The 23,317-nt window shown below is 40.9% G+C and overlaps 2 protein-coding genes across 3 annotated transcripts; both read right to left on the bottom strand.

Annotated features, from left to right (window-relative positions):
- Positions 1-3,504: 3,504 nt before the first annotated feature.
- LOC311489580 (butyrophilin-like protein 2) lies at positions 3,505-6,986 on the bottom strand. Of its 2 annotated transcripts, XM_084546720.1 has the most exons (4): positions 6,051-6,986; positions 5,207-5,530; positions 4,449-4,787; positions 3,505-4,312 (listed from the first exon to the last, which is right to left on the bottom strand). In XM_084546720.1, exons 1-4 carry the CDS (start codon positions 6,277-6,279, stop codon positions 4,257-4,259), a joined length of 948 nt encoding a protein of 315 aa, XP_084402846.1. In that variant the 5' UTR covers positions 6,280-6,986; the 3' UTR covers positions 3,505-4,256. The 2 variants fall into 2 exon arrangements, with proteins under 2 accessions (XP_084402846.1, XP_084402845.1); XM_084546719.1 differs by having other exon boundaries at positions 3,505-4,787.
- Positions 6,987-7,728: 742 nt separating this feature from the next.
- LOC311489571 (butyrophilin-like protein 2) lies at positions 7,729-22,517 on the bottom strand. Its single transcript, XM_084546708.1, has 3 exons — positions 22,130-22,517; positions 20,701-21,024; positions 7,729-10,638 (listed from the first exon to the last, which is right to left on the bottom strand). The coding sequence occupies exons 1-3, from the start codon at positions 22,512-22,514 to the stop codon at positions 10,184-10,186; spliced, it is 1,164 nt and encodes a 387-aa protein (XP_084402834.1). The 5' UTR covers positions 22,515-22,517; the 3' UTR covers positions 7,729-10,183.
- Between the last annotated feature and the right edge of the window lie 800 nt (positions 22,518-23,317).

Below are 23,317 nucleotides of genomic sequence, written 5' to 3'. Positions count from 1 at the left end.
GCTACTGTAAATTGTTCGTTTGTTCTGCCTGGGTCACGTCAGCTAGAAGGATTGTAATATCAGAGGTTTCGTTTACATTAACGTTTGAATCGGTGTCCATGTGCGTATGTGCGTGCCGACATTGATTCAGTTTCTCTTCACCTGTGATGCCAGTTTGACCTGCCCACCACTGGGTGGTGCTATGTAAATGAGCTCTGTTTACCATATATTCCATAAATAAGTGTAAAATTGGTGGTGCTGAGTTGGAGTGAAGTTGACTAACAAGGTCAAACACAGAATTGGGTGATAATGTTTTTCTACATGCTTTACAACCAGTCAAACCAAAAAAGGGAACATTAAACTTAAAAGTAACAACAGAAAACTAGAAGAACTACTAGAAAACACAGAGAACTGAAAGATTAGAGTATAGGAGCCTAAACGCTATTGTTGTTTATTAGTGTTTGAATAATAATTTAAGTTGATATGTGGAAAAAGGTTGTGTTAAAAATTATGATAAAAAAGAGGTGTTTACATTATTTACAAGTGAAAGGTTCATAGTAATAAGTTAATATTTCATTTATTTCACTTAAAAATGTGTGGATGTTCTTAGGTTTAAAAATCGTGCATGTAAGCTTTAATGGGGAGTATATGTGTGTGCGTGGTTGACGTAAAGCAGTTGACGTAAAGCAGTTAGTCAGGTGCAGTCATCATGGAGTGGAGCCACACAGTTTTTTGACCTCTTCTCTTCTCTTCTCTTCTTTTTGCTCTTTACTTTACCGTTAGACTCCGCATTCTCGCTATATTTAGCTCTTGCCTTTTTTATTTTTCATAATGCTGGACTATTGTATTTTGACCAATTTTTCGGAGTAAACAATGAAAAGAAACGAAGGAATCTGTGGAGTTTTTTTTTGTCGTTTAAGTGGATAACGAGGGAGGAAAGCGTCAAGCTCATGGCTTCGGTGTTTAGGAATTTACATAGAGTTTTCTTGAAAATACTTGTGTCCCCCCCACTTCTGAAATCAAAATTTAGTCCTTGCAAGGGAGGACAGGATGTCTGGAAACGTCAGCTGTTTGTCTTTAAATATCAGGTGACAGGTGAGATCTGTTGCTGTTGTTGTGAAGATCATTGTCAGTGACACGTGGAGCGTCTGTTCACTTTCCTTTTGTTCTCATCACATTTCTTATTGATTTGACTACTGCCCATCCCCCATCACTCCAGCTTTCATCCCTCTGTTCAAACTTCCTGGATGAGTTATTGCTCTAGAGCCACATGCTGTAACTAAAACTCTGACACATACATAATAACAGACTCTTTGGATTCATGTCTGTCTGAACCCAGTTTGATGTATTAAATACAGATGGATCTGTGACTTTGTCTCTGTCAGAATGAACTCAACTCAACTCTAAATGTGATCCACATCTGCAGTGTGGACACATGAACATTTCATGGCTGTAGCTGCTGCCAACATGTTTGACTTCCATTCACGTCATACGTTTGTCATTTGACATATTAGTCGAAAAATCAGAAGTCTGTCAACCCCTATCACAGACATTTAAAAACATCACGGATGAGAAAACATTTCTTACACCTTCGGCTGTAACTAGTAAAGGAACATGTTTGAGGGTTTTATACGTCCAGAGTTGATCAGAAATCACCTCTGCAGTCACTGATAGTCAGTCTAACAGCAGCCTGCTAAACAACACACTGCCTAGATTTAGGATGTAATCTGGATTTGGAACTGAAGGATGACTTTTTAACAGGAACATGAATTAACTGACTGAATGAGGCCCTGGACAGACTAATATTAGAAGTAAAAGTGCATAATGTCTATAATAATCTATCAATCAATCAATCAATCGATCTTTATTTATAAAGCACTTTAAAAACAACGAGGTTGGCCAAAGTGCTGTACGCAGACAATCTATAATACGTGGGTTTTGGTTGATGGACGGCATATGTTGCTGTTGTCATGGAGATCATTGTCAGTGACACACAGAGCCTCTATTTACTTTCTTTTTGTTGTCATCACATTTCTTTATAATTTGACTGCCACCCATCCCTACGTTCCTTCATTCCTCTACCTTCCTGGATGATTGAGTGCTGGCAGCTGAAAGACAGATGAGTCGTCAGCATCAGAGACTTTCAGCTTTATTTCAGCTTTATTTCAGCTTAATTTCAAACTTCCACTGACTGTGATCTAGTCAGGTTGATAGATTCAAGTCAGGAAAGGAGTGTGAGTTCAGTTTTAGTAGACGCCTAGAAACTGTTTGCAGTACTCAGTCTGTTTCCTGTAACACAGTAACCAGCGTTACCGGTCACTGTGTTTCACATCCAAATACAAATCCCAGCTCATATGAACCCAATCATTGTTTGATCTGGTTTTATTTACGTTTTACTAAACAGGGTTTGGGCTCTGTGCTACAGGGGGAGGGAGGTCACTTCTCCATATAGGATATAGACATCTGCTGTAAACTGAGTCCGCAGTTGATGTGTCCCTGATTTATTTTTATTGGTTTATTGGTCACTTGGTTGCAGACGGGGAATCTGAAAATACTTTTGACACAAGGTCTTAAATTTCTGAATGTGGTCTGTGTTTTACTTCCTGCAATACGTAGAGGGTTAACGAGTTCATCTCTAAAGTCCTGGGGTGCTGGGAGGTTAAGCTTGACTAAAGAAATAAATCAGGAAGAGCTTCAAAACTCTCAGGTCCACATGAATGACCCATGAATCAAACTGGGTTTTTACCTCTTGAAAGGGAATCTGGCTACAAAATACTACTGATTCCACTACAGGAGATAATGTACACACATTTTATTTAGCCTGGGCATCATCACATTCTACCATTGTGCACATTATACAATCCATAAGAATATTGATATTTCCTCCCTATGGCTAAAACTGACTGTCACTACTATATGACTGTAGTGTTTGTCATGTGTAGTACCACCATTAGCTCACTAGATGGAGGCAAAGGTATGATGTATGAAAATGAAGCACAGGGATCATTCTGCAAGGAAGTCACAATTATTTGACTAAATATTAAGACATAAGAGGAAATGACATGCTGACTGTGAAATTCAAAGTCTGTCTGTGTGTTTTCTCTGTTAGCTGAGACTAGCTGGTTAGCTCCTGCTCTGTGATGCTTGATATGAATGGAAAGATTAGCTTCTCTAGTTTTAAATGACACCCAGCATGACAGAGTGTGTATCTCTGATATTTACAGGGCTCTTTAAACAAAAATCACTAAGATATTCAACTTGGTAACAAACAAAATTTCCTGGATGGCTGTCAGCTCAGACATGCTGATGCGATGGGCTGATTTTACCATCTGTCTGAAGTGTCTGACTCACTCCACTGCTGCTCCCTCAGTTTGGATGGGGGCGTGTCAGGGAATGAATTCATGTAAGTTCAGGACAAAGGACCATGTGGATCTACTCTGCATGTGTGTGGCTGTGCATTCAAAGCCTCGGTCTGTTGTCCTAATGGTGCTTGGTTAGAAGAGAGGATTGTGAGACCTTGTATCTGGGTGAAACATCACTCATTCATCACTCGTTACCCAATAACCTAATTACAAATGGCTGAACAGTGCGGTGACACAGATAAGAACATAACACAAAAATCTACCCGGGTAGTAACCACATGATCAGAACGTTGCACACATAAAACACAGAACTGAACTGAACTCTGCCCTTCTAGAAAGAAGGAGGAACATTTTCTTTTGAACTTTTTTTATTTTATTATTTTTCAACCTTTTTTTTTTTGAAAGAGCTCTATTTTTTTTATTTTATTGTATTTTTCATTTTTATGCACTGCAAAAAAAAATATATATATTAATCTGTGGCAATAAACTCAACTGTTAACTTCATGGTATTGTACTTGACTAACTATTACCAGCTCTCTGAACCTAGAGGGAATGTTAGTGTCATAGTGTGTTCTTACATCAGGCTAAAGGCGCTACAGTTGGTTTTGAAAGGCTCATTTAAATCTGTCCTCCGTCATTCAGTCCTGGTTTCATCAACACATCAGAAGTCACAGAAATGTTAAAAACCTCATGTTAACTTGTGTCTTGTTGAAGGTTTCAGTCAGGACTGCCCTCTGCTGGACAACTGAATGAAGTTCATTAGTTCCCTCTTCCAAACGTGTTGACTGACTTTGAGGGTTTTACTTGAAGCAGGAGGAGGTCGCTGACATGAACTCTGATCCACCAGCAGCTTTATCTTCTTTTAATTCATCATCAGATCCTTCACTGATCAATAATCAAAGATCAACAACCTGATCAAACTGACTCTTCAGCCATCAGAGGAGACGTCTCATCCTGGACCTGGACTCTGTCTGCAGAGGAGACACAAGACAGTTAGAGACAAAGAAAGACAGGAAGAAAGAAAGAAAGAAAGAGACAGAAAGAAATGAAGAGAGAGAGAAAGGAAATAAAAAGAGAGAAAGATTGCAAGAAAATAAACAGACAAACCTTTCACTTTCAGCTCCACTGTTTTCCATCTCAGCCTGTCTCCCTCCTTGTTGTAGACTCTACAGATGTATTCTCCACTGTCTCTCTCTGTGGGGTATTTCAGGGTCAGACTGAGGTCTCCAGTTTTCAGCAGGTCTTCATTCATCTTCGTTCTGTTTCTGTAAAACTGGTTCTGGTCTTCAAGCTGGTCAGAGCCGTTCTGATACACATGGACCATCCTGTAGTCACCGTACCACCGGTATCCGTACATCCACTCCACTTTAGCGTCTTCAGGCAGCTCTGTGGTTCTAAAGGGCAGCTGAACAGACTCCACCCCTGAATCCACCTCCACCTGACAGACTGAGAGGACAACAAATCCCATCATCAGCTGTAGAGACAGCAGCAGCAGCAGCAGCAGCAGCAGGTTTTCATGACTTTATTGAATGATTGTAAAGAAAGCTGAAGGACAGAAGCAGATGAGAGCAGAAGGAACAGGACAGAGATCTAGAAAGGTGTTGCAGATGATCAGAGTCTTGATGGTTGGTTGTTTGTCCATGTCCTGCTTCACAGTAATGTCTCCTGTCAGTGTGGAGCTGCTGTCTGCTGCTTTTCTATCTGTGGATCTAACATGACAGTGACAGTGAAGAGAAGAAGAGTTCAGATCCTAACATGTCTTCAGTCTCTTTGTCTCTCTGTGGTGTCAATGAATCTCAGCTCCACGCAGCATTTCAAACATAGAAAGAAAGAAAGAAAGAAAGAAAACAAACAAACAAACAAACCTTTCACTCTGAGCTCCACTGTTTTCTCTCTCAGGATGTATCCCTCCTTGTTGTAGACTGTACAGATGTATCTTCCACTTTCTCTCTCTGTGGGGTATTTCAGGGTCAGACTGAGGTCTCCAGTTTTCAGCAGGTCTTCATTCATCTTCGTTCTGTTTCTGTAAAACTGGTTCTGGTCTTCAAGCTGGTCAGAGCCGTTCTGATACACATGGACCTTCCTGGGGTCCATGTCCGTCCACTCCACTTTAGCGTCTTCAGGCAGCTCTGTGGTTCTGAAGGGCAGCTGGACAGACTCCACCCCTGAATCCACCTCCACCTGAGGGACTGAGAGGACAACAAATCCCATCATCAGCTGTAGAGACAGCAGCAGCAGAGGTTTTCATGACTTTATTGAATGATTGTAGAGAAAGCTGAAGGACAGAAGCAGATGAGAGCAGAAGGAACAGGACAGAGATCTAGAAAGGTGTCGCAGATGATCAGAGTCTTGATGGTTGATTGTTTGTCCATGTGCTGCTTCACAGTAATGTCTCCTGTCAGTGTGGAGCTGCTGTCTGCTGCTTTTTTATCTGTGGATCTAACATGACAGTGACAGTGAAGAGAAGAAGAGTTCAGATCCTAACATGTCTTCAGTCTCTTTGTCTCTCTGTGGTGTCAATGAATCTCAGCTCCATGCAGCATTTCAAACACAGAAAGAAAGAAAGAAAGAAAGAAGGAAAGAAGGAAAGAAAAGAGAAAGAAAGAAAAGGAAAAATGAAAGAGTAAGAAAGCAAGCTAGAGACAAAGAATGAAAGGGAGAACGAATAAAATACAGATTGAAAGAAAGAAAGGAAATAAACAAACAAACCTTTCACTTTCAGCTCCAATTGTTTCTTCATCAGGATGTTTCTCTCCTTGTTGTAGACGGTGCAGGTGTAGGTGTCTCCATATCGGGGGTATTTCAGGGTCAGACTGAGGTCTCCAGTTTTCAGCAGGTCTTCATTCATCTTTGTTCTGTTTCTGTAAATCTGGTTCTGGTCTTCAGGCTGGTCAGAGCCGTTCTGATACACATGGACCTTCCTGTTGTCTCTGTCCATCCACTCCACTTTAGCGTCTTCAGGCAGGTGAGCTGTGGTTTTGCAGGTCAGCTGGACAGACTCCACCCCTGAATCCACCTCCACCTGGGGGACTGAGAGGACAACAAATCACATGATCAACATTACAATATTCCAGACCTCATCCTCCTGCTGCCAGATTCAGTTCCTGCCATGTACCTTCCTGATCCCACACTTCCCTCTTTCACTTCCTGTCCATTCACAGTCCTGTTGTTCCATGCTGTCAGTCCACCTTAGCAACACAGCGTCTCTTCACATGTCTAAAGCGTCTGTCTTTGTTGCTTTTTTGTCAAGGTTTTAGTTTATTTTGTGTCTGGTTTGACCTCTACTTCTATTTCTCTAGTTATTACAACCATTAATAACTACAGCCACCTTCTGTTGACTGAACACAAACAAGATCATTCTCTCTAAATCAGCTCATAACACACCAGGTTCACATTTTCTGTTTTGAAACAATTCAAATGTTTTCTCCAAAGTCATGTGAGTATTATTCTAATGGTGTGACTTGACTCAAAGCTGTGAAAGAACAACTACTGGAGGATTGTTATTAGACTTCTATTGGTACAGACAGATGGACAATCACTGACCTCTGACCTGTATCTACTGTACTGAGAGAAATAAAAAAGAAAGAAAGAAAGAGAGAAAGAAAGAAACATACAAACCTTTCACTTTCAGCTCCACTGTTTTCTCTCTCAGGATCTTTCCCTCCTTGTTGTAGACTCTACAGATGCATCTTCCACTGTCTCCATCTATGGGGTATTTCAGGGTCAGACTGAGGTCTCCAGTTTTCAGCAGGTCTTCATTCATCTTCGTTCTGTTTCTGTAAAACTGGTTCTGGTCTTCAAGCTGGTCAGAGCCGTTCTGATACACATGGACCTTCCTGTTGTATCCGTCCTTCCACTCCACTTTAGCGTCTTCAGGCAGGTGAGCTGTGGTTTCGCAGGGCAGCTGGACAGACTCCACCCCTGAATCCACCTCCACCTGGGGGACTGAGAGGACAACACATCACATGATCAACATTACAATATTCCAGACCTCATCCTCCTGCTGCCAGATTCAGTTCCTGCCATGTACCTTCCTGATCCCACACTTCCCTCTTTTACTTTGTTACCTCCCGAGTATGTAGCCAGGGGATGAAGGGAGGAAAACAAAAGAAAATTGTTTCCGGGTAAAAGGAAAGCGACACAGAGACCGATAACTGTGTGTAAAAGGAATGGCTCTTTATTCAAAAACAAAATACCAATGGTAACTAAGAAAGCTGGTCACGAAACTAAACACAACAGACCAGAACTGACAGCCACTAACAAACTAAAGGCGCCACTACACCTGGGGGGGGGGACAAAACAAACCAAAAGCGCCACCACACCTGGGGGGAAAAGGAACACAGGCAAAAGACCAAGAAAGATTACTACTGTCCACTTCTGTCCACAGAACAGATTATTCAGTACTTCACCATTCAGAGATCCAACAAACAAAGTCAACCTCATGCTTCCACCACTGTGGTCCACCATCTCTCTCTCTCCGGGCCGCACCTCTCCTCCACTCTTTAACCAGGATCAGCTGATTACCTGAGTGGAAACTGCTGCTGGTCGGAGGAGGGGCGATCACCTGGAGGAGGAGGAGAGTGGGAGAGAGAGACACAAGCACACCAAAACAACCATAGAGGCACTAGGGCCGTAACACACTTCCTGTCCATTCACAGTCCTGTTGTTCCATGCTGTCAGTCCACCTTAGCAACACAGCGTCTCTTCACATGTCTAAAGCGTCTGTCTTTGTTGCTTCTTCATCAAGGTTTTAGTTTATTTTGTGTCTGGTTTGACCTCTACTTCTATTTCTCTAGTTATTACAACCATTAATAACTACAGCCACCTTCTGTTGACTGAACACAAACAAGATCATTCTCTCTAAATCAGCTCATAACACACCAGGTTCACATTTTCTGTTTTGAAACAATTCAAATGTTTTCTCCAAAGTCATGTGAGTATTATTCTAATGGTGTGACTTGACTCAAAGCTGTGAAAGAACAACTACTGGAGGATTGTTATTAGACTTCTATTGGTACAGACAGATGGACAATCACTGACCTCTGACCTCTATCTACAGTACTGAGAGAAATAAAAAAGAAAGAAAGAAAGAGAGAAAGAAAGAAACAGACAAACCTTTCACTTTCAGCTCCACTGTTTTCTCTCTCAGGATGTCTTCCTCCTTGTTGTAGACTCTACAGATGTATCGTCTACTGTCTCCATCTGTGGGGTATTTCAGGGTCAGACTGAGGTCTCCAGTTCTCAGCAGGTCTTCATTCATCTTCGTTCTGTTTCTGTAAATCAGGTCCTGGTCTTCAAACTGGTCAGAGCCGTTATGATACACATGGACCTTCCTATCCCACAAGTATCCGTCCTTCCACTCCACTTCAGCGTCTTCAGGCAGGTGAGCTGTGGTTTTCCAGGTCAGCTGGACAGACTCCACCCCTGAATCCACCTCCACCTGGGGGACTGAGAGGACAACAAATCACATGATCAACATTACAATATTCCAGACCTCATCCTCCTGCTGCCAGATTCAGTTCCTGCCATGTACCTTCCTGATCCCACACTTCCCTCTTTCACTTCCTGTCCATTCACAGTCCTGTTGTTCCATGCTGTCAGTCCACCTTAGCAACACAGCGTCTCTTCACATGTCTAAAGCGTCTGTCTTTGTTGCTTTTTTGTCAAGGTTTTAGTTTATTTTGTGTCTGGTTTGACCTCTACTTCTATTTCTCTAGTTATTACAACCATTAATAACTACAGCCACCTTCTGTTGACTGAACACAAACAAGATCATTCTCTCTAAATCAGCTCATAACACACCAGGTTCACATTTTCTGTTTTGAAACAATTCAAATGTTTTCTCCAAAGTCATGTGAGTATTATTCTAATGGTGTGACTTGACTCAAAGCTGTGAAAGAACAACTACTGGAGGATTGTTATTAGACTTCTATTGGTACAGACAGATGGACAATCACTGACCTCTGACCTCTATCTACAGTACTGAGAGAAATAAAAAAGAAAGAAAGAAAGAGAGAAAGAAAGAAACATACAAACCTTTCACTTTCAGCTCCACTGTTTTCTCTCTCAGGATGTCTCCCTCCTTGTTGTAGACTCTACAGATGTATCGTCTACTGTCTCCATCTGTGGGGTATTTCAGGGTCAGACTGAGGTCTCCAGTTCTCAGCAGGTCTTCATTCATCTTCGTTCTGTTTCTGTAAATCTGGTTCTGGTATTCAGGCTGGTCAGAGCCGTTCTGATACACATGGACCTTCCTATCCCACAAGTATCCGTCCGTCCACTCCACTTTAGCGTCTTCAGGCAGGTGAGCTGTGGTTTTCCAGGTCAGCTGGACAGACTCCACCCCTGAATCCACCTCCACCTGGGGGACTGAGAGGACAACAAATCACATGATCAACATTACAATATTCCAGACCTCATCCTCCTGCTGCCAGATTCAGTTCCTGCCATGTACCTTCCTGATCCCAAACTTCCCTCTTTCACATCCTGTCCATTCACAGTCCTGTTGTTCCATGCTGTCAGTCCACCTTAGCAACACAGCGTCTCTTCACATGTCTAAAGCGTCTGTCTTTGTTTCTTCTTTGTCAAGGTTTTGGTTTATTTTGTGTCTGGTTTGACCTCTACTTCTATTTCTCTAGTTATTACAACTATTAATAACTACAGCCACCTTCTGTCGACTGAACACAAACAAGATCATTCTCTCTAAATCAGCTCATAACACACCAGGTTCACATTTTCTATTTTGAAACAATTCAAATGTTTTCTCCAAAGTCATGTGAGTATTATTCTAATGGTGTGACTTGACTCAAAGCTGTGAAAGAACAACTACTGGAGGATTATCATTAGACTTCTATTGGTACAGACAGATGGGCAATCACTGACCTCTGACCTGTATCTACAGTACTGAGAGAAATAAAAAAGAAAGAAAGAAAGAAAGAAAGAAAGAAAGAGAGACAGAAACAAACAAACAAACCTTTCACTTTCAGCTCCACTGTTTTCTCTCTCAGGATTTCTCCCTCCTTGTTGTAGACTCTACATCTGTATCCTCGACCGTCTCTCTCTCTGGGGTATTTCAGGGTCAGACTGAGGTCTCCAGTTTTCAGCAGGTCTTCATTTATCTTCGTTCTGTTTCTGTAAATCTGGTCCTGGTCTTCAAGCTGGTCAGAGCCGTTCTGATACACATGGACCGTCCTGTTGTATCTGTCCATCCACTCTACTTTAGCATCTTCAGGCAGCTCTGTGGTTCTGAAGGTCAGCTGGACAGACTCCACCCCTGAATCCACCTCCACCTGGGGGACTGAGAGGACAACAAATCCCATCATCAGCTGTAGAGACAGCAGCAGCAGCTCTGAGCACATTGAAGAGAAATATTTGGAGTGAAACATGTTTGACTGGTTCCAGTCTGAAATATGTCCCATTCTCCATTGAACAAGTGTCCCACATTACAAACCTTCAAATCTCACCTCAAGCAGTGGTTGAAAGCAAACCAGTCTTGTAACCACTGACTTTTGTCTTCTTAGTAATGTGCTGTCTTATGTTGTCCTCTTATTGTGATCTATTGTCCTGTCCTATGTCTTATCATGTTTTTGTGTTACCTGCCTAGGGACTGTGGATGTAAATTAGCATTGTTGGTATAATCCATCATATTTACGTCTATTGCTGTCTGAATAGATGTTCATTAATGTGCACTGTCCCTATCAAATAAATAAATAAATCAAATAAGAACAGAGACAAGTTAAGAAGTGTAAACTACTGATGTATTAAATGTTAAATGTTAAACTATCTATTTATGAAGTGAATGAATGATTTCAGAACATTTCCCTGTGTCTTAATCAGGTTCATTCCTTTTCATTATTATTAGAGCCTTAGGTTCCAGGAGGTTCCCTTCTGGCTGTTCCAAGGTCGAGGCTCAAAACTAAATGTGACCGGGCGTTTGCCATTACGGCCCCTCGACTTTGGAACACCCTGCCTGAGGACATAAGGCTTGCACAATCAGTGAATTCTTTTAAATCACTTCTTAAAACTCATTTTTATAGACTTGCTTTTATGTGAGGTTTTAACGATTTTAACTTTTTTTAACTTTTAACTTGAATTAAATCATTCTATTTCACTGTTTTATTTATTTTATTTTTGTTATGTGGTTGTTTATGTAGTTTTTTAAATTGCTTTTTACTGTCTTCTAAATATTGTTGGTTTTTCTTATTTTCCCTGAGTATTTTATTCATGCTTGATTGGAACTTGGCCTTCTTTATGGCAGCTTCACTTGTCTATTAACTGATCCAGTGAAATCAATAATTTCTTTCTTATTTAATATTTGTTTCAGTTTTTTGTAACACATGGTTTGTTGTGAGGGAATATTGTGACTGTTTTAGTTATAATTAACACAGAAGGGGAGGTATGCAGACACCGTCTCTACCTGCTCACTAATGTTACTAGAGGACCATAAACTATTCCAGTCAGTGGTGTCAAAACACCACTGTAGTCTATTGATGCTATCTGGAGTCCACTGTTTGATGTTCTTAATTGTTTTATCAGTCCTCTTGACTACAGGTGAATAAGCTGGAGCAAGCTAAATGCTGACTCCCCCTCCATGATGCTTTCCAGTGAGTACAGAGTCTCTGTCAAGCCTTATGGAAGAGCCAAACCCATAAATGACATCAGCAGATTTTATCTCGCTGTCTCATCCTGTGTCATCTAATGACTTCATGGTGTGGAGTCATGAGCCAATGGCAATCTTTTCAGGTTATTGTTGTGTATATATTAGTGTATTTTTGTGTCACAGTGGTGTGTATACTTAGGGTTTTAGGGAGTAGTGTGTGTTGCTGGTGGATTTATTTAAACTAACCAGGAAGCATGGCATCAAGGTAGCACCGGCTTTCCTTTGTTCGGTGGAGGACTGTAGCCTGGCAGTTGGAAAGGTTGTCGGATATGACAGCGTGAAGCCCGCTGCTAGGATGAATAATGTTGGGCCTGGGTACTAAGGCACTCAATATTAGGGTCATGGATAATTAATAATTATCAAAAATAATTATTTATTATTAAATAACTGGATCTTAATTACTATTACCTCGGGGCACCACCCTTCTAGGAAGGGAAAAGATAGCCAATCAATCAAATCAGTCTCATAAATTATACTAAATTGTCAATTTGGATTTCTGATTAATAATTAACTTAATAACTATAACCAAAAATTACCACGTTAACAACTAGTTAAAGTGAAGGAATTTGGAGTTCTTGACAGTGTAGAGGTTGGCAATATTCACTCTTGTGAAACATTAAACAGACAGGTATGTTTAAAAGACATTTATTAACAAGAATAAAAGTAAACATACAATCTAACTACAGGTCAACTACTACTACTACTCAATACAGGTGTGTGTGTATGTGTGTGTGTGTGTGTGCCAAAATGGCCGCTGGTTGTAGGCGTGTCAAGATGGCCGCCGGTTGTGGGCGTGCCAAGATGGCCGCTGGGGCCTTGAGGTTCGTGATGGCGAGATGAAGCCTCATGAGGCATCGAACCACTTGAGCCAACTGGTTCGAGAAAGGGTTCATTTCTCGAAGCTTCATGTGCACATGAAACCACCTACTGGCCAGGTGTATAACCACATAATGTGTGACGCATTGATTTTTTTGTGTCTGTAATTAGTGATGGGCAATCAAGGTTTTGTTGAAGCCCCGACACGTGATTAAAAAAAGGTTCATTACTCGAAGCTTCAGTGACTCCGTGCTCTATTTTTTGTATCTAGTGGACAATAAAATGTAGTGCAATGGAGACGTGTCTTACTGGTTCATGCTTGTGTGGCACTTGATTCGCCATGCACATTCCTATTCGACTACGTTACATGGATATGTGGTTTAAAGTTGATTATAAGAAAATTATATACATACTAACAATAAAAAAAAAAAAAAAAAAAAAAAACAATGGGAATTGATCCCTTGATTCAATAACGAAAGACCGGTGATTTCACAGTGTGCCACTAAATCCGTTAATGGCGCTCGGTTGTCGTTGGACCATTTTCATTACGTCACTACTACACTCTGTGGGCCGTCATTAATTTGCACTAATGTTTATGTTTCAGAGCTTACGTCAACTATTTTCTTTTGCTCTTGGTATCATGGTTTAGTAGTGTGACTATATATAGTCAGAAGTGCGTGTATAGTTTTGGGCTATAGTTTTATATTAGATATATATCTATATCTTATCTGTATCTCTCTCTCTCTGTCTTATCTATATATAACGCTATTTAGGACTATCTATGTAACTATGTCTATCTATCAGTACAGTGTTATCTAACTATGTAACTAATTTATCTATTTCTCTCTGAATCTCTAATTACGATCTATCTCCACAAAATACGCAACTAACTCCAACTACAGCAACAAACCAGTCTGCAAAGAAACATTCAAATGAGCACCACCAAATAGGGATAGGGTATCCGGGACATCCCTGAACACACTCGAGCCGCCAAGTGATTCACATGACAAACCGAACCCCTCAGGTGATTCGTTTGCTGCTGAAGCATCCGAAGCACTTGAGTGACGTCTGAAGCAGTTCAAGTGCTTTGAGTGACGTCCGAAGCACTTGAACTGCTTCGGACGTCACTCAGCTGCTTCGAACGGACCACGCCTCGGCACAGTAGTTCGATACAATTGCTTCATGAGCTACGGCGCATGTGTCGGAGCCTCAGGTGTCAGAGGGCCATCACTATCTGTAATGGCTCTTGGGAATGACTATGAATTACAAAAAAGTGTATGACCAAATAATTTCTCTACTTAAATTATCACAGGTGTATGATATTTTTTGAATAAAACCCACAATATATATTGTGTGTGTAACTTTTCCCAAAATGGTAGTATGATATGATATGGCAGGTTGTGTGTTTTTCCGTCACTTTAGGCAAATGGCATGGGCTTAAACAGGCAGAGGAAAGTGAAAGTGCTTGTGGAACTAGGAAGAGGGCACTCATTATGTCTCTTCCTAGCTGGCTCCATCCTCTTACCTATCTTTCTCTCCTCACTCTCCTAAATCTTCAAACTATATCTCTCTTTTTAAACTCTCCAAACTATCTCCAAATTATATAAACTCTATCAAAAACCCCGAGGGGTTTATAGTGCTGTCAAACCTCGCGGGAAAATCAGAACCACTTTCTGAATCAGTCACGTGGTACAGCCGGGCAGCGAGGCTTCGAACGTCATTATTTTTGGCCCCTCCCCTAAATGAAGCAAGCCTCGATACGCGCTTCGCGGAAACCCCGCCTCCATTCTCGACACACGCTTCGAAGCCTCGACACGTCTCGTAACATCACTACTTGAGGTCTTGAACACAAAGGAAACAATGGCTGCTGAGTAGGGACACTCAGACCATGTGCTGGCTAGTAGATATGTGGAATATGATAAGGGTTTTATGAGGTGCCAGGTTAGAGGAAGAGTGGTTAATTTAGCATGCAAGAGACCCTGAGTCTATGTGTTGCATAATCTAAACTAACATCAAACCACTATACTATAAACAACTCAATAAACACAAATATCACATCAAATCAACATTTCTAACTCTATGTTTAGCTTAGCTTAGCTTGACTATGCCCAGGTCATACTACCAGATTTGGTGGAAAAGTCAATTTCTGGTATGTTGCTCCTGTAGCTGGCGGTTCCTGATGGAAAGCCAAAGAAAAGTTGTAGTCCTTGCTGTGTGTTCCTGATGGAGGATTGTGGGACTCAGAGGTCACATGCCACTGTCAGCCAGTGAACTGCTTGGTCAGTTTTCACACCTGGAGGATTGTGGTGCTTCCCTTTGTTTCCAAGACATGTGGTTAACTTGATTTTGCATGGTGAGCTTCCATAGCTCACCACCAGGTTCAGGTCCCAACAATAATGTGGTGGTGATTTTTTTAGACACTTTGGAAAAGGCAAACATGGTAGTGGAGAACGGGGTCGTAATTAAAGATACGTTGGTGCATGTCTTGCCTCTCATTGTCTTCATCAGAGACATTAACCAGAGAGTTATCTGGTCTGAAAAAGGTTCACTCAGGATGTAAATCTCCTTTATTGAAACACATGGTGTCTCACATTTTTATGAGAAGGAAAAGCTGACCTTAACATTCAGAATCAGAGTGGATGACTTTGATTATGTTATATTTGTGTTATCAGGGAATATGAAATGCTTCAACTGTGGTAAAGAGGGACATTTGATTAAAGCATGCCCAGAGACAACGTCCAATTCAATTCAATTCAGTTTTATTTATATAGCGTCAATAGCAATACAAATCGTCTCAAGACGCTATACAAAAACCCGGCCTGAAACCCCCAGAGCAAGCCTGAAGGCAATGGTGGCAAGGAAAAACTCCCTTTTAACAGGAAGAAACCTTGAGCAGAACCCAGCTCATATGGAGGGAACCATCTGCCTAAGGCCAGCTGGGTACAGACAGAAGAAAGAGAGAAGAGAATAGCACAGCAGGATAAAATGGAGGAACAGACACAACTAACAAGAATCCTGAAGGAAGTCAGGACAATATGGAAGGAGACAGGTGAGGGCTAGCAGGACAGCCAGGTGAGTGAGGCAGATCAAAGTATAACAGGTAAAACAAAATATGGAAATCAGGAGAAGATGATTAAAGAAAATTATAAAACAAAAAGGTAACAAAGAAGATGAAATGTTGTGTTGTGTGAAAGTGAAGTGGAGATGGAAGGAGACTAAGAGGACATGAAGGTTCCTCAGTTAAAAAGAAAAACCAGGAGCAGCAGTGGAAGCTCTCTAACAAAGGAGAAGTGGACAGAGAGGTGACCGTAGAGGACTGTGAGATGGACAGTGAGATGGACAGTGACGGTAACCCTGATGTAAAAGTGGAAACACTAGAGTTTACGGTATGGGGAAAATCAAGAGTTTCTTATAAAGAACCAAAAACATGAAAGGTGTTAAAATAGAGGAATATTTCTCAGACAAAGTGCTGCTCTGTAACTCGTATTGACTGCACATGGGCAGTAAAGCCAGAGGACGGTTAACTGAACAAGAAATATACAGAATGAAGAAAATACTTGAGAAAACCAGACAAGAACTAATCCCTGATGATGATGATAATGATGATGAACAGAGCCTCTTTTAATATTAGTATATTAGATTTTTCTGTCTAGTTTTATTTTCTTTCACAATGAGTCACGTTACACGCAGCACTTTAAATATAAATGGGGCAAGAGAAGGAGAGGAAAAGTTTCTGCTATACGAACTGATTAAAAAGTCAGATGTGATGTTTGTTCAGGAGACTCACAGTGATGTTTCCAATGAGTCCGAATGGAAGAGAGAATGGGAGGGGGACGTGGTGCTGAGCCATGTTCTGTTTTCTAAGGGTCTCTCATGAATGTCTTTGGAGGTGGAGCAGGTGGTAGAGGGCAGACTGCTGGTGGTCAGAGAACAGGTAGATCTTTTAAATGTATTTTTTATAAATGTCTATGCTCCTAGAGCGGGGCCTCACAGAGTTTTGTTCCTAAACATTTTAAATTCAGTTATAGACAAAGTCACTTTTGAGGATTTTTTTTTTTATTATTATTGAGAGGAGATTTTAACTGCACAGAAAACCATTTGTGTACTGAAAACACATGAAGTGGTGGATGTGTGAGAAGAAGAAATGGAGACAGAAGACAATATACCTGGACTCACACTAGAGATAATGTTATTCTCTGGCTAGGTTGGATTGGTTTTATTGTTTTAAACATCATTTTAATGTTTTTAAAGACTGCAGAATGATGCCTATTGGTTTTACTGATCACTTTTTAGTTACTAGTAACGTTTTAATTTCTAATTTAAAGTCCAAGAGTGCATACTGGCATTTTAACACTGCTCTGTTGGATGATTTCCCTTTTAAAGATATTTTTAGATTCTTTTGGAGATGTTTTAAGAACAGAAAGTCAAACATGCATAAATCTTTGAGGCAGTGGTGGGATTATGGGAAGGTGGAAATAAAGCAGCTCTGTCAACAGTACACTTTCAGTGTCACACGTGGCATCACCAGATCTATGAATGATCTGGAGAATGAAACTGTGGAATTACAAAGTTTAGCAGATTCCACTGGAAATCAAGGTCATCTGCTGATATCGAGGTCAGATGACAACGACATCAGGAGATGGGCGACAGGTTTTTATTCAGAGCTGTTTAGCTCTGAGTACAGAGAAGATGGAGAGCTGTTCAGTTCTTCTTTTGGCTTTTGACCGGGTTGAGCACCTTTACCTCTGGAAGATCCTGGAGAGGTTTGGTCTCAGCCCTGGTGTCATAGCTATGATCAAGGTGTTGTACCAAGACATTGAAAGTGTACTGAAGATTAAAGGAGGTCTAAGTGCCCCCTTCAGAGTGTGTAGAGGGGTGAGACAGGGCTGCTCTCTTTCAGGTATGTTGTACACGTTATCTATCGAAGCTTTGCTGTGTAAAATAAGAAGGAGGGGTTGTTTTTACAAGGTTGTAATGAGAAACATGTTTTATCTGCTTATGCTGACGATCTTATTATTTTTATTCAGAACCAGGAAGAGGCCAGAAAACTTGAATACATTGTAAATGATTTTGGTGTGATATCAGCTGCAAAAGTTAACTGGAAGAAAAGTAAAGTACTGGCAGTTGGTAACTGGAAGAGAGGACTACCCAGTCTACCAGGGAAAGTAAAGTGGAAAAAAGATTTTTAACATCTTAGAGTATATCTGGGAGACGAGAACATGGTGCAGAAAAACTGGGACAGAATTATAGAAAAGATTAAAGCCAAATTAAATAAATAGAATTGGTTGAAACCAAAATGATCTTTTAGAGGTTTTAGAGGTTGGGTGTCACTGACCAAAGACTTTTACACCATCACCACTGCACCACTGCACTATTGGACTACTCTGCACATGCTCACTTTATACAATCTGTTTGCACAGTACTATGTACCCAAATATTGCACTAGTCTAGTAACTTAGATAGCTACCGCTTATTGTTTATTTTTGCACTGTAAGTTGCTCACGTCATCTGTTTTTGCATTACCTAATTTATCATCTGCCATCTCCTCTATTGTAAATTATGTTATGCTAGTTCCTGTTTATAGTCTACTCACATTTAACAAACAAATCCATCTGCATAATATGTTCATTGTACCTCACTCAATCATTATGTATATCCTGCTCATTAACCTGTATATATGGTCTCACCTGTACATAGGTTCTGATCTGTAAATATTGTCCATAAGCTGTAAAAACCAAACTTATTTACCATAATATTTATGCCACGTGCACTTACTGCCTATTGCACTTCTGATTAGATGCTAAACTGCATTTCGATGCTCTGTACATGTACATGTGTAATGACAGTAAAGTTGAAATTACTCTAATCTAATCTAATCTAATTATTAATAACCTGGTTGCGTCGGCCCTCTGGCACTGGCTAGCTGTTATAGAGCCACCTAAAGGTCTAACAGCAAAGCTACAAGCTGTTCTCCTTGATTTTTTTCTGGGATAAATTACACTGGGTGTCTCAGAGTGTTTTGTTTTTACCAAAATGTGAGGGAGGACATGGCCTGGCAAATATACAGAGCAGGTTAACAACAGACTGTAGTTTTTACAGAAATACTCATAGGCCCAAAAGACCTGGGGCCTCATATATGAAGGGTGCATGCGCACAAAAACGTTCCGTGAGTACTCGTTCACGGAAAAGTTCAGATGTATCAAGAGTGAAATGACTGCTAACTTGTACATGCCTACGCCAACATCATGTCTGGCGCACGCTGGCTTCTACAGCTGTTGATCCTTTGGCGACACTTAGAGGTGATGCTGGGAACCTGTCATCAATATGAAAACTATTAGTCCCACCGATCAGGACTGTGCCGGTTGACCCTGAGCAGAGCCATGCTAGCCGTGTGGGATGGAGTTATCCTCATGTCAGCCAGGTATATCAAATTCCCACAATGCATCTGAACAGGTCAACATTAAAGAGCAATTTGCAGCGAGAACCGGTTTTCTGAATGTAATCAGAGGTATCGACTGAACACACATTGATATAAAAGCGCCATCACATGATGAAACATTTTTATTCATCAATGTACAGGTCATATGTGATGCACAAATGGAATTAACCAACATTGTGGCGTGTGGAGGACAGCTGCCAAAGAGGACATTATTGCACACCTCCACTCCAGTGAGTAGTGAAGTTCTGTGAAGTTCTTTTTTCCCGTCTTACTCATTCTTATGTTTTCATTTTCTGATCGTGCAGAGAGGGGAATCTCGTGAAGGGTCAATTTAGATATAATTTGCATATTTGCATCTGAGCGTACACCATTTTTTCCTGGAAGAAACTTGAGAAGACAAGTTCTCTTCACTAGCTCTTAGAAGATCCTGTCATCAAAGGAACCAGGCTGGACATAGAGGACAGACCAACAACAGGGGGCTCATGTACAAAGACTTGCGTGGATTTCCTTCCAAAGCGTGGCGCACGCTCAGATCAAGAAACATTTTTCCTTTGTACATCCCAATCAACATGGAATCTAGCGCGGATTGTTCCCGACCCCTCCCTGTCCACGCCCCCTTTTAAATATGCAAATTATATTTAAACTGACCCTGCACCTGAGATTCCCCTCTCTGCACGATCAGAAAATGAAAACATAAGAATGAGTAAGACGGGAAAAAAGAAGAACTTCACAGAAAGAGAATTGGAGACGCTACTCACTGGAGTGGAGGCAAAAATGTCCTCTTTGGAACACTGTCCTCCAGCATAAACAATGTCAAAAATGTCCATTGACTGTCGTAGAAGAAATAAGGTGGAGGACAGAACTGGACAGGAAGCACTTCCTATGTTTATTTGGTGAGTGAAAACCAGAGTGTGGATTGATTTTAGGTTTTTTAAAGCAGTGAGTAACATGAAGACGTGATATGCTCTGTGTCTGGATATGTTCTAACCTTTAATACTGTGTTTAAGGAGGTTCTGGTGATGAAATGAACGTTGTTATTTATTGTTCCAATAAGATTGTTCCAATATGTTTTTTAAAAATCAAATAATTTCTCTCTCTCTCTGGTGGAACTCATTCTGGTGCTTTGGAAATTAAATGTCAGCACTTTTGTGCAAATGATTTCAGCTCCACTTCTCCACATTTGATCAAATGTTTGTTTCAGCAAAGAAAGTTTAAAATGAAAAATATTGTTGCAGATGAGTTAAATGGAACTGGTTAATAGCGTCATATGGAAGGATCAGCTCTGTTTTTATACATTTTCACTTGAAACATGTTTTATCACGTTATGATAAATAAATGTAGATTTAAAAAGTGATTATGATCCGTCTGTTAAAAGGACTCGAAATGAAAAGTGTAGGACTTGAGGACAAAGACTTGGTCCCATCTCTGGTATCTACAGTACTGACCTCTGACATTGAGCTTCACTTGTTTCTTCATCAGGATCTTTCCCTTCTTGTTGTAGACGGTGCAGGTGTAGGTCTTGTTGTCTCCATCTCTGGGGTATTTCAGGGTCAGACTGAGGTCTCCAGTTTTCAACAGGTCTTCATTCATCTTTGTTCTGTTTCTGTAAATCTGGTTCTGGTCTTCAGGCTGGTCAAAGCCGTTCTGATACACATGGACCTTCCTATATCTGTCCTTCCACTCCACTTTAGAGTCTTCAGGCAGGTGAGCTGTGGTTTTGCAGGTCAGCTGTACAGTCTCCACCCCTGAATCCACCTCCACCTGGGGGACTGAGAGGACAACAAATCCCATCATCAGCTGTAGAGACAGCAGCAGCAGCTCTGAGCACACTGAAGAGAAATATTTGGGGTGAAACATGTTTGACTGGTTCCAGTCTGAAATATGTCCCATTCTCCATTGAACAGAGACAAGTTAAGAAGTGTAAACTACTGATGTATTAAATGTTAAATGTTAAACTATCTATTTATGAAGTGAATGAATGATTTCAGAACATTTCCCTGTGTCTTAATCAGGTTCATTCCTTTTCATTCTTATTTCCCAGCACCAGCAGCAGATTGTCTTTCTTGTGTTCATGTATGGTCGAGGGTCTTCTTACCCAAGAACAAACAGGAGCTCTCTAATTATTCATTAATGCCACCAAAGTTCTTCAGTTGTGTGTACGATCAGTTTAGGATCTAATCTGTGATGATGTATGATTCATGGAAACAATGATCTTCAGTTATCATCCTGAACATCATTAATTACCAACAATAATTCATATTAGCCTTTACTGTCATTATACAGTGACCTATACAAAAAACAATAAATAACCCTGACTGAAAGTGAATTGTGCTAAATCCATCCACAGGGAATCAGAAGCCAGTGTACTTCTTGTGCAGGTCCCAAGGCATTGTACTTTAACATTGTACCAAGTTCTTCTGGTCTCACATCAGCAAACCACTAATTATTGAAAACCCTCTAAAAGCATCAGAAGAGTATATAAAGACCCACTAAAGACCCTCAGAAGACAGAGTCATCAATGCACCAGTCAGGAATCTCTTTTTATCATTATTATGATCTTTATTAATTCTGTTTTTAATGAGGTGCATTGGTTAACACGGTCACCTCACATCAAAAAGCTGTGAAAGAACAACTTCTGGTGGATGACCTACCTGACTGAAGAACTTGTCTAAAGGTAAACTACAAGAGACTGAAGCTGGAAACTGGACGAGACGCTCTGCAGCAGTAGATCTGAGTGTAATCTGTAATGAACACTAATGTAACATCTAATCACCACAGATGAGATGGAAACTGGAAAAACTACAAATACATTGGTAGAAAAAATCCATTTCCATCCAAAATCACTGACCTCTGACCTGTATCTACAGTACTGACCTCTGACCTCTGACCTGTATCTACAGTACTGAGCTCTGACATTGAGCTTCACTTGTTTCTTCATCAGGATCTTTCTCTCCTTGTTGTAGACGGTGCAGGTGTAGATGTCGGTGTCTCTCTCTCTGGGGTATTTCAGGGTCAGACTGAGGTCTCCAGTTTTCAGCAGGTCTTCATTAATCTTTGTTCTGTTTCTGTAAAACTGGTTCTGGTCTTCAAGCTGGTCAGAGCCGTTCTGATACACATGGACCGTCCAGTATCTTCTGTCCTTCCACACCACTTTAGCGTCTTCAGGCAGGTGAGCTGTGGTTTTGAAAGTCAGCTGGACAGACTCCACCCCTGAATCCACCTCCACCTGGGGGACTGAGAGGACAACAAATCCCGTCATCAGCTGTAGAGACAGCAGCAGCAGCTCTGAGCACATTGAAGAGAAATATTTGGAGTGAAACATGTTTGACTGGTTTCAGTCAAGTTCCAGAAATTAGAAATTAAAGATAAAATGCCAGATAAACAGTCATTGTATCAGTTTCTGTGTAAATGTTAAACACTACCCTCCACTTCCTGTCCACCCTCTCCTCCATCCTGCTTCTAACCACCTTTGCGTCCCTTCCCTGGGTCTCGTCTCCTTAAACTCCTCTCACAAGGACTTTAATGGCAGTTACAGTTTGCTGTGGTGTTACTCTGGCATTCCCAAATATTTCCTGAGGAAGGTACTGACCTTCATCTCTATGTTTAGTCAATCAAGACTGGCGCCTTTTAGACCAGTGGTCACAGGATTGTGGAGAGAATGTCACGATGGTGCAACTAAGTTTGCTTTGCCTCTGTTCAGGTCGTCTGACCACAGCCAGCCCTGGTGGTGTTCACTGGTTCTTTCAGTGAGGTCATTTAGATTAAGGTTTCTTACTGACACCTATCGTTATAGTTTTCTCTGATATTTAGTCGTCACATCAGTGTCAAACTGATTCCACAGTCATGTTTGATGCTGGACTGGTTATATCACTCCTTATATATTTATTTATTTTTATTGTGTCTATTGTCTTCATCTACTAACACTGTGAGAGATTAACACACACAGCATACCTTTGTTGAAGAATCTTCTCAAATACACTCCAAGACCCACAATGACACCACCAACGATCATGACAATGATGACAACCAGGAGAACCCAGGCCTTAACTGGAAAAATGTACG

Source organism: Chelon labrosus (assembly GCF_963514085.1).
Source record: "Chelon labrosus genome assembly, chromosome: 1".
NCBI classification, from domain to species: domain Eukaryota; kingdom Metazoa; phylum Chordata; class Actinopteri; order Mugiliformes; family Mugilidae; genus Chelon; species Chelon labrosus.
The sequence above is the reverse complement of the archived record's forward strand: the minus strand, read 5'-3'. Positions and strand labels throughout refer to the sequence as shown.

What these genes read in the sequence shown, in the direction of transcription:
- LOC311489580 (XM_084546719.1), bottom strand. Translation starts at nt 6,279, where the DNA reads ATGGACAGAGACAACAGGAAGGTCCATGTGTATCAGAACGGCTCTGAC. An exon ending in ATTGGAGCTGAAAGTGAAAG is followed by an intron (nt 5,531 to 6,050) that starts GTTTGTTTGTTT and finishes TTGTCCTCTCAG; the next exon opens with TCCCTCAGGTGGAGGTGGAT. An exon ending in AGTGGAGCTCAGAGTGAAAG is followed by an intron (nt 4,788 to 5,206) that starts GTTTGTTTGTTT and finishes TTGTCCTCTCAG; the next exon opens with TCTGTCAGGTGGAGGTGGAT.
- LOC311489571 (XM_084546708.1), bottom strand. Translation starts at nt 22,514, where the DNA reads ATGACGGGATTTGTTGTCCTCTCAGTCCCCCAGGTGGAGGTGGATTCA. An exon ending in ATACAGGTCAGAGGTCAGAG is followed by an intron (nt 21,025 to 22,129) that starts GTCAGTACTGTA and finishes TTGTCCTCTCAG; the next exon opens with TCCCCCAGGTGGAGGTGGAT. An exon ending in AGTGAAGCTCAATGTCAGAG is followed by an intron (nt 10,639 to 20,700) that starts GTCAGTACTGTA and finishes TTGTCCTCTCAG; the next exon opens with TCCCCCAGGTGGAGGTGGAT.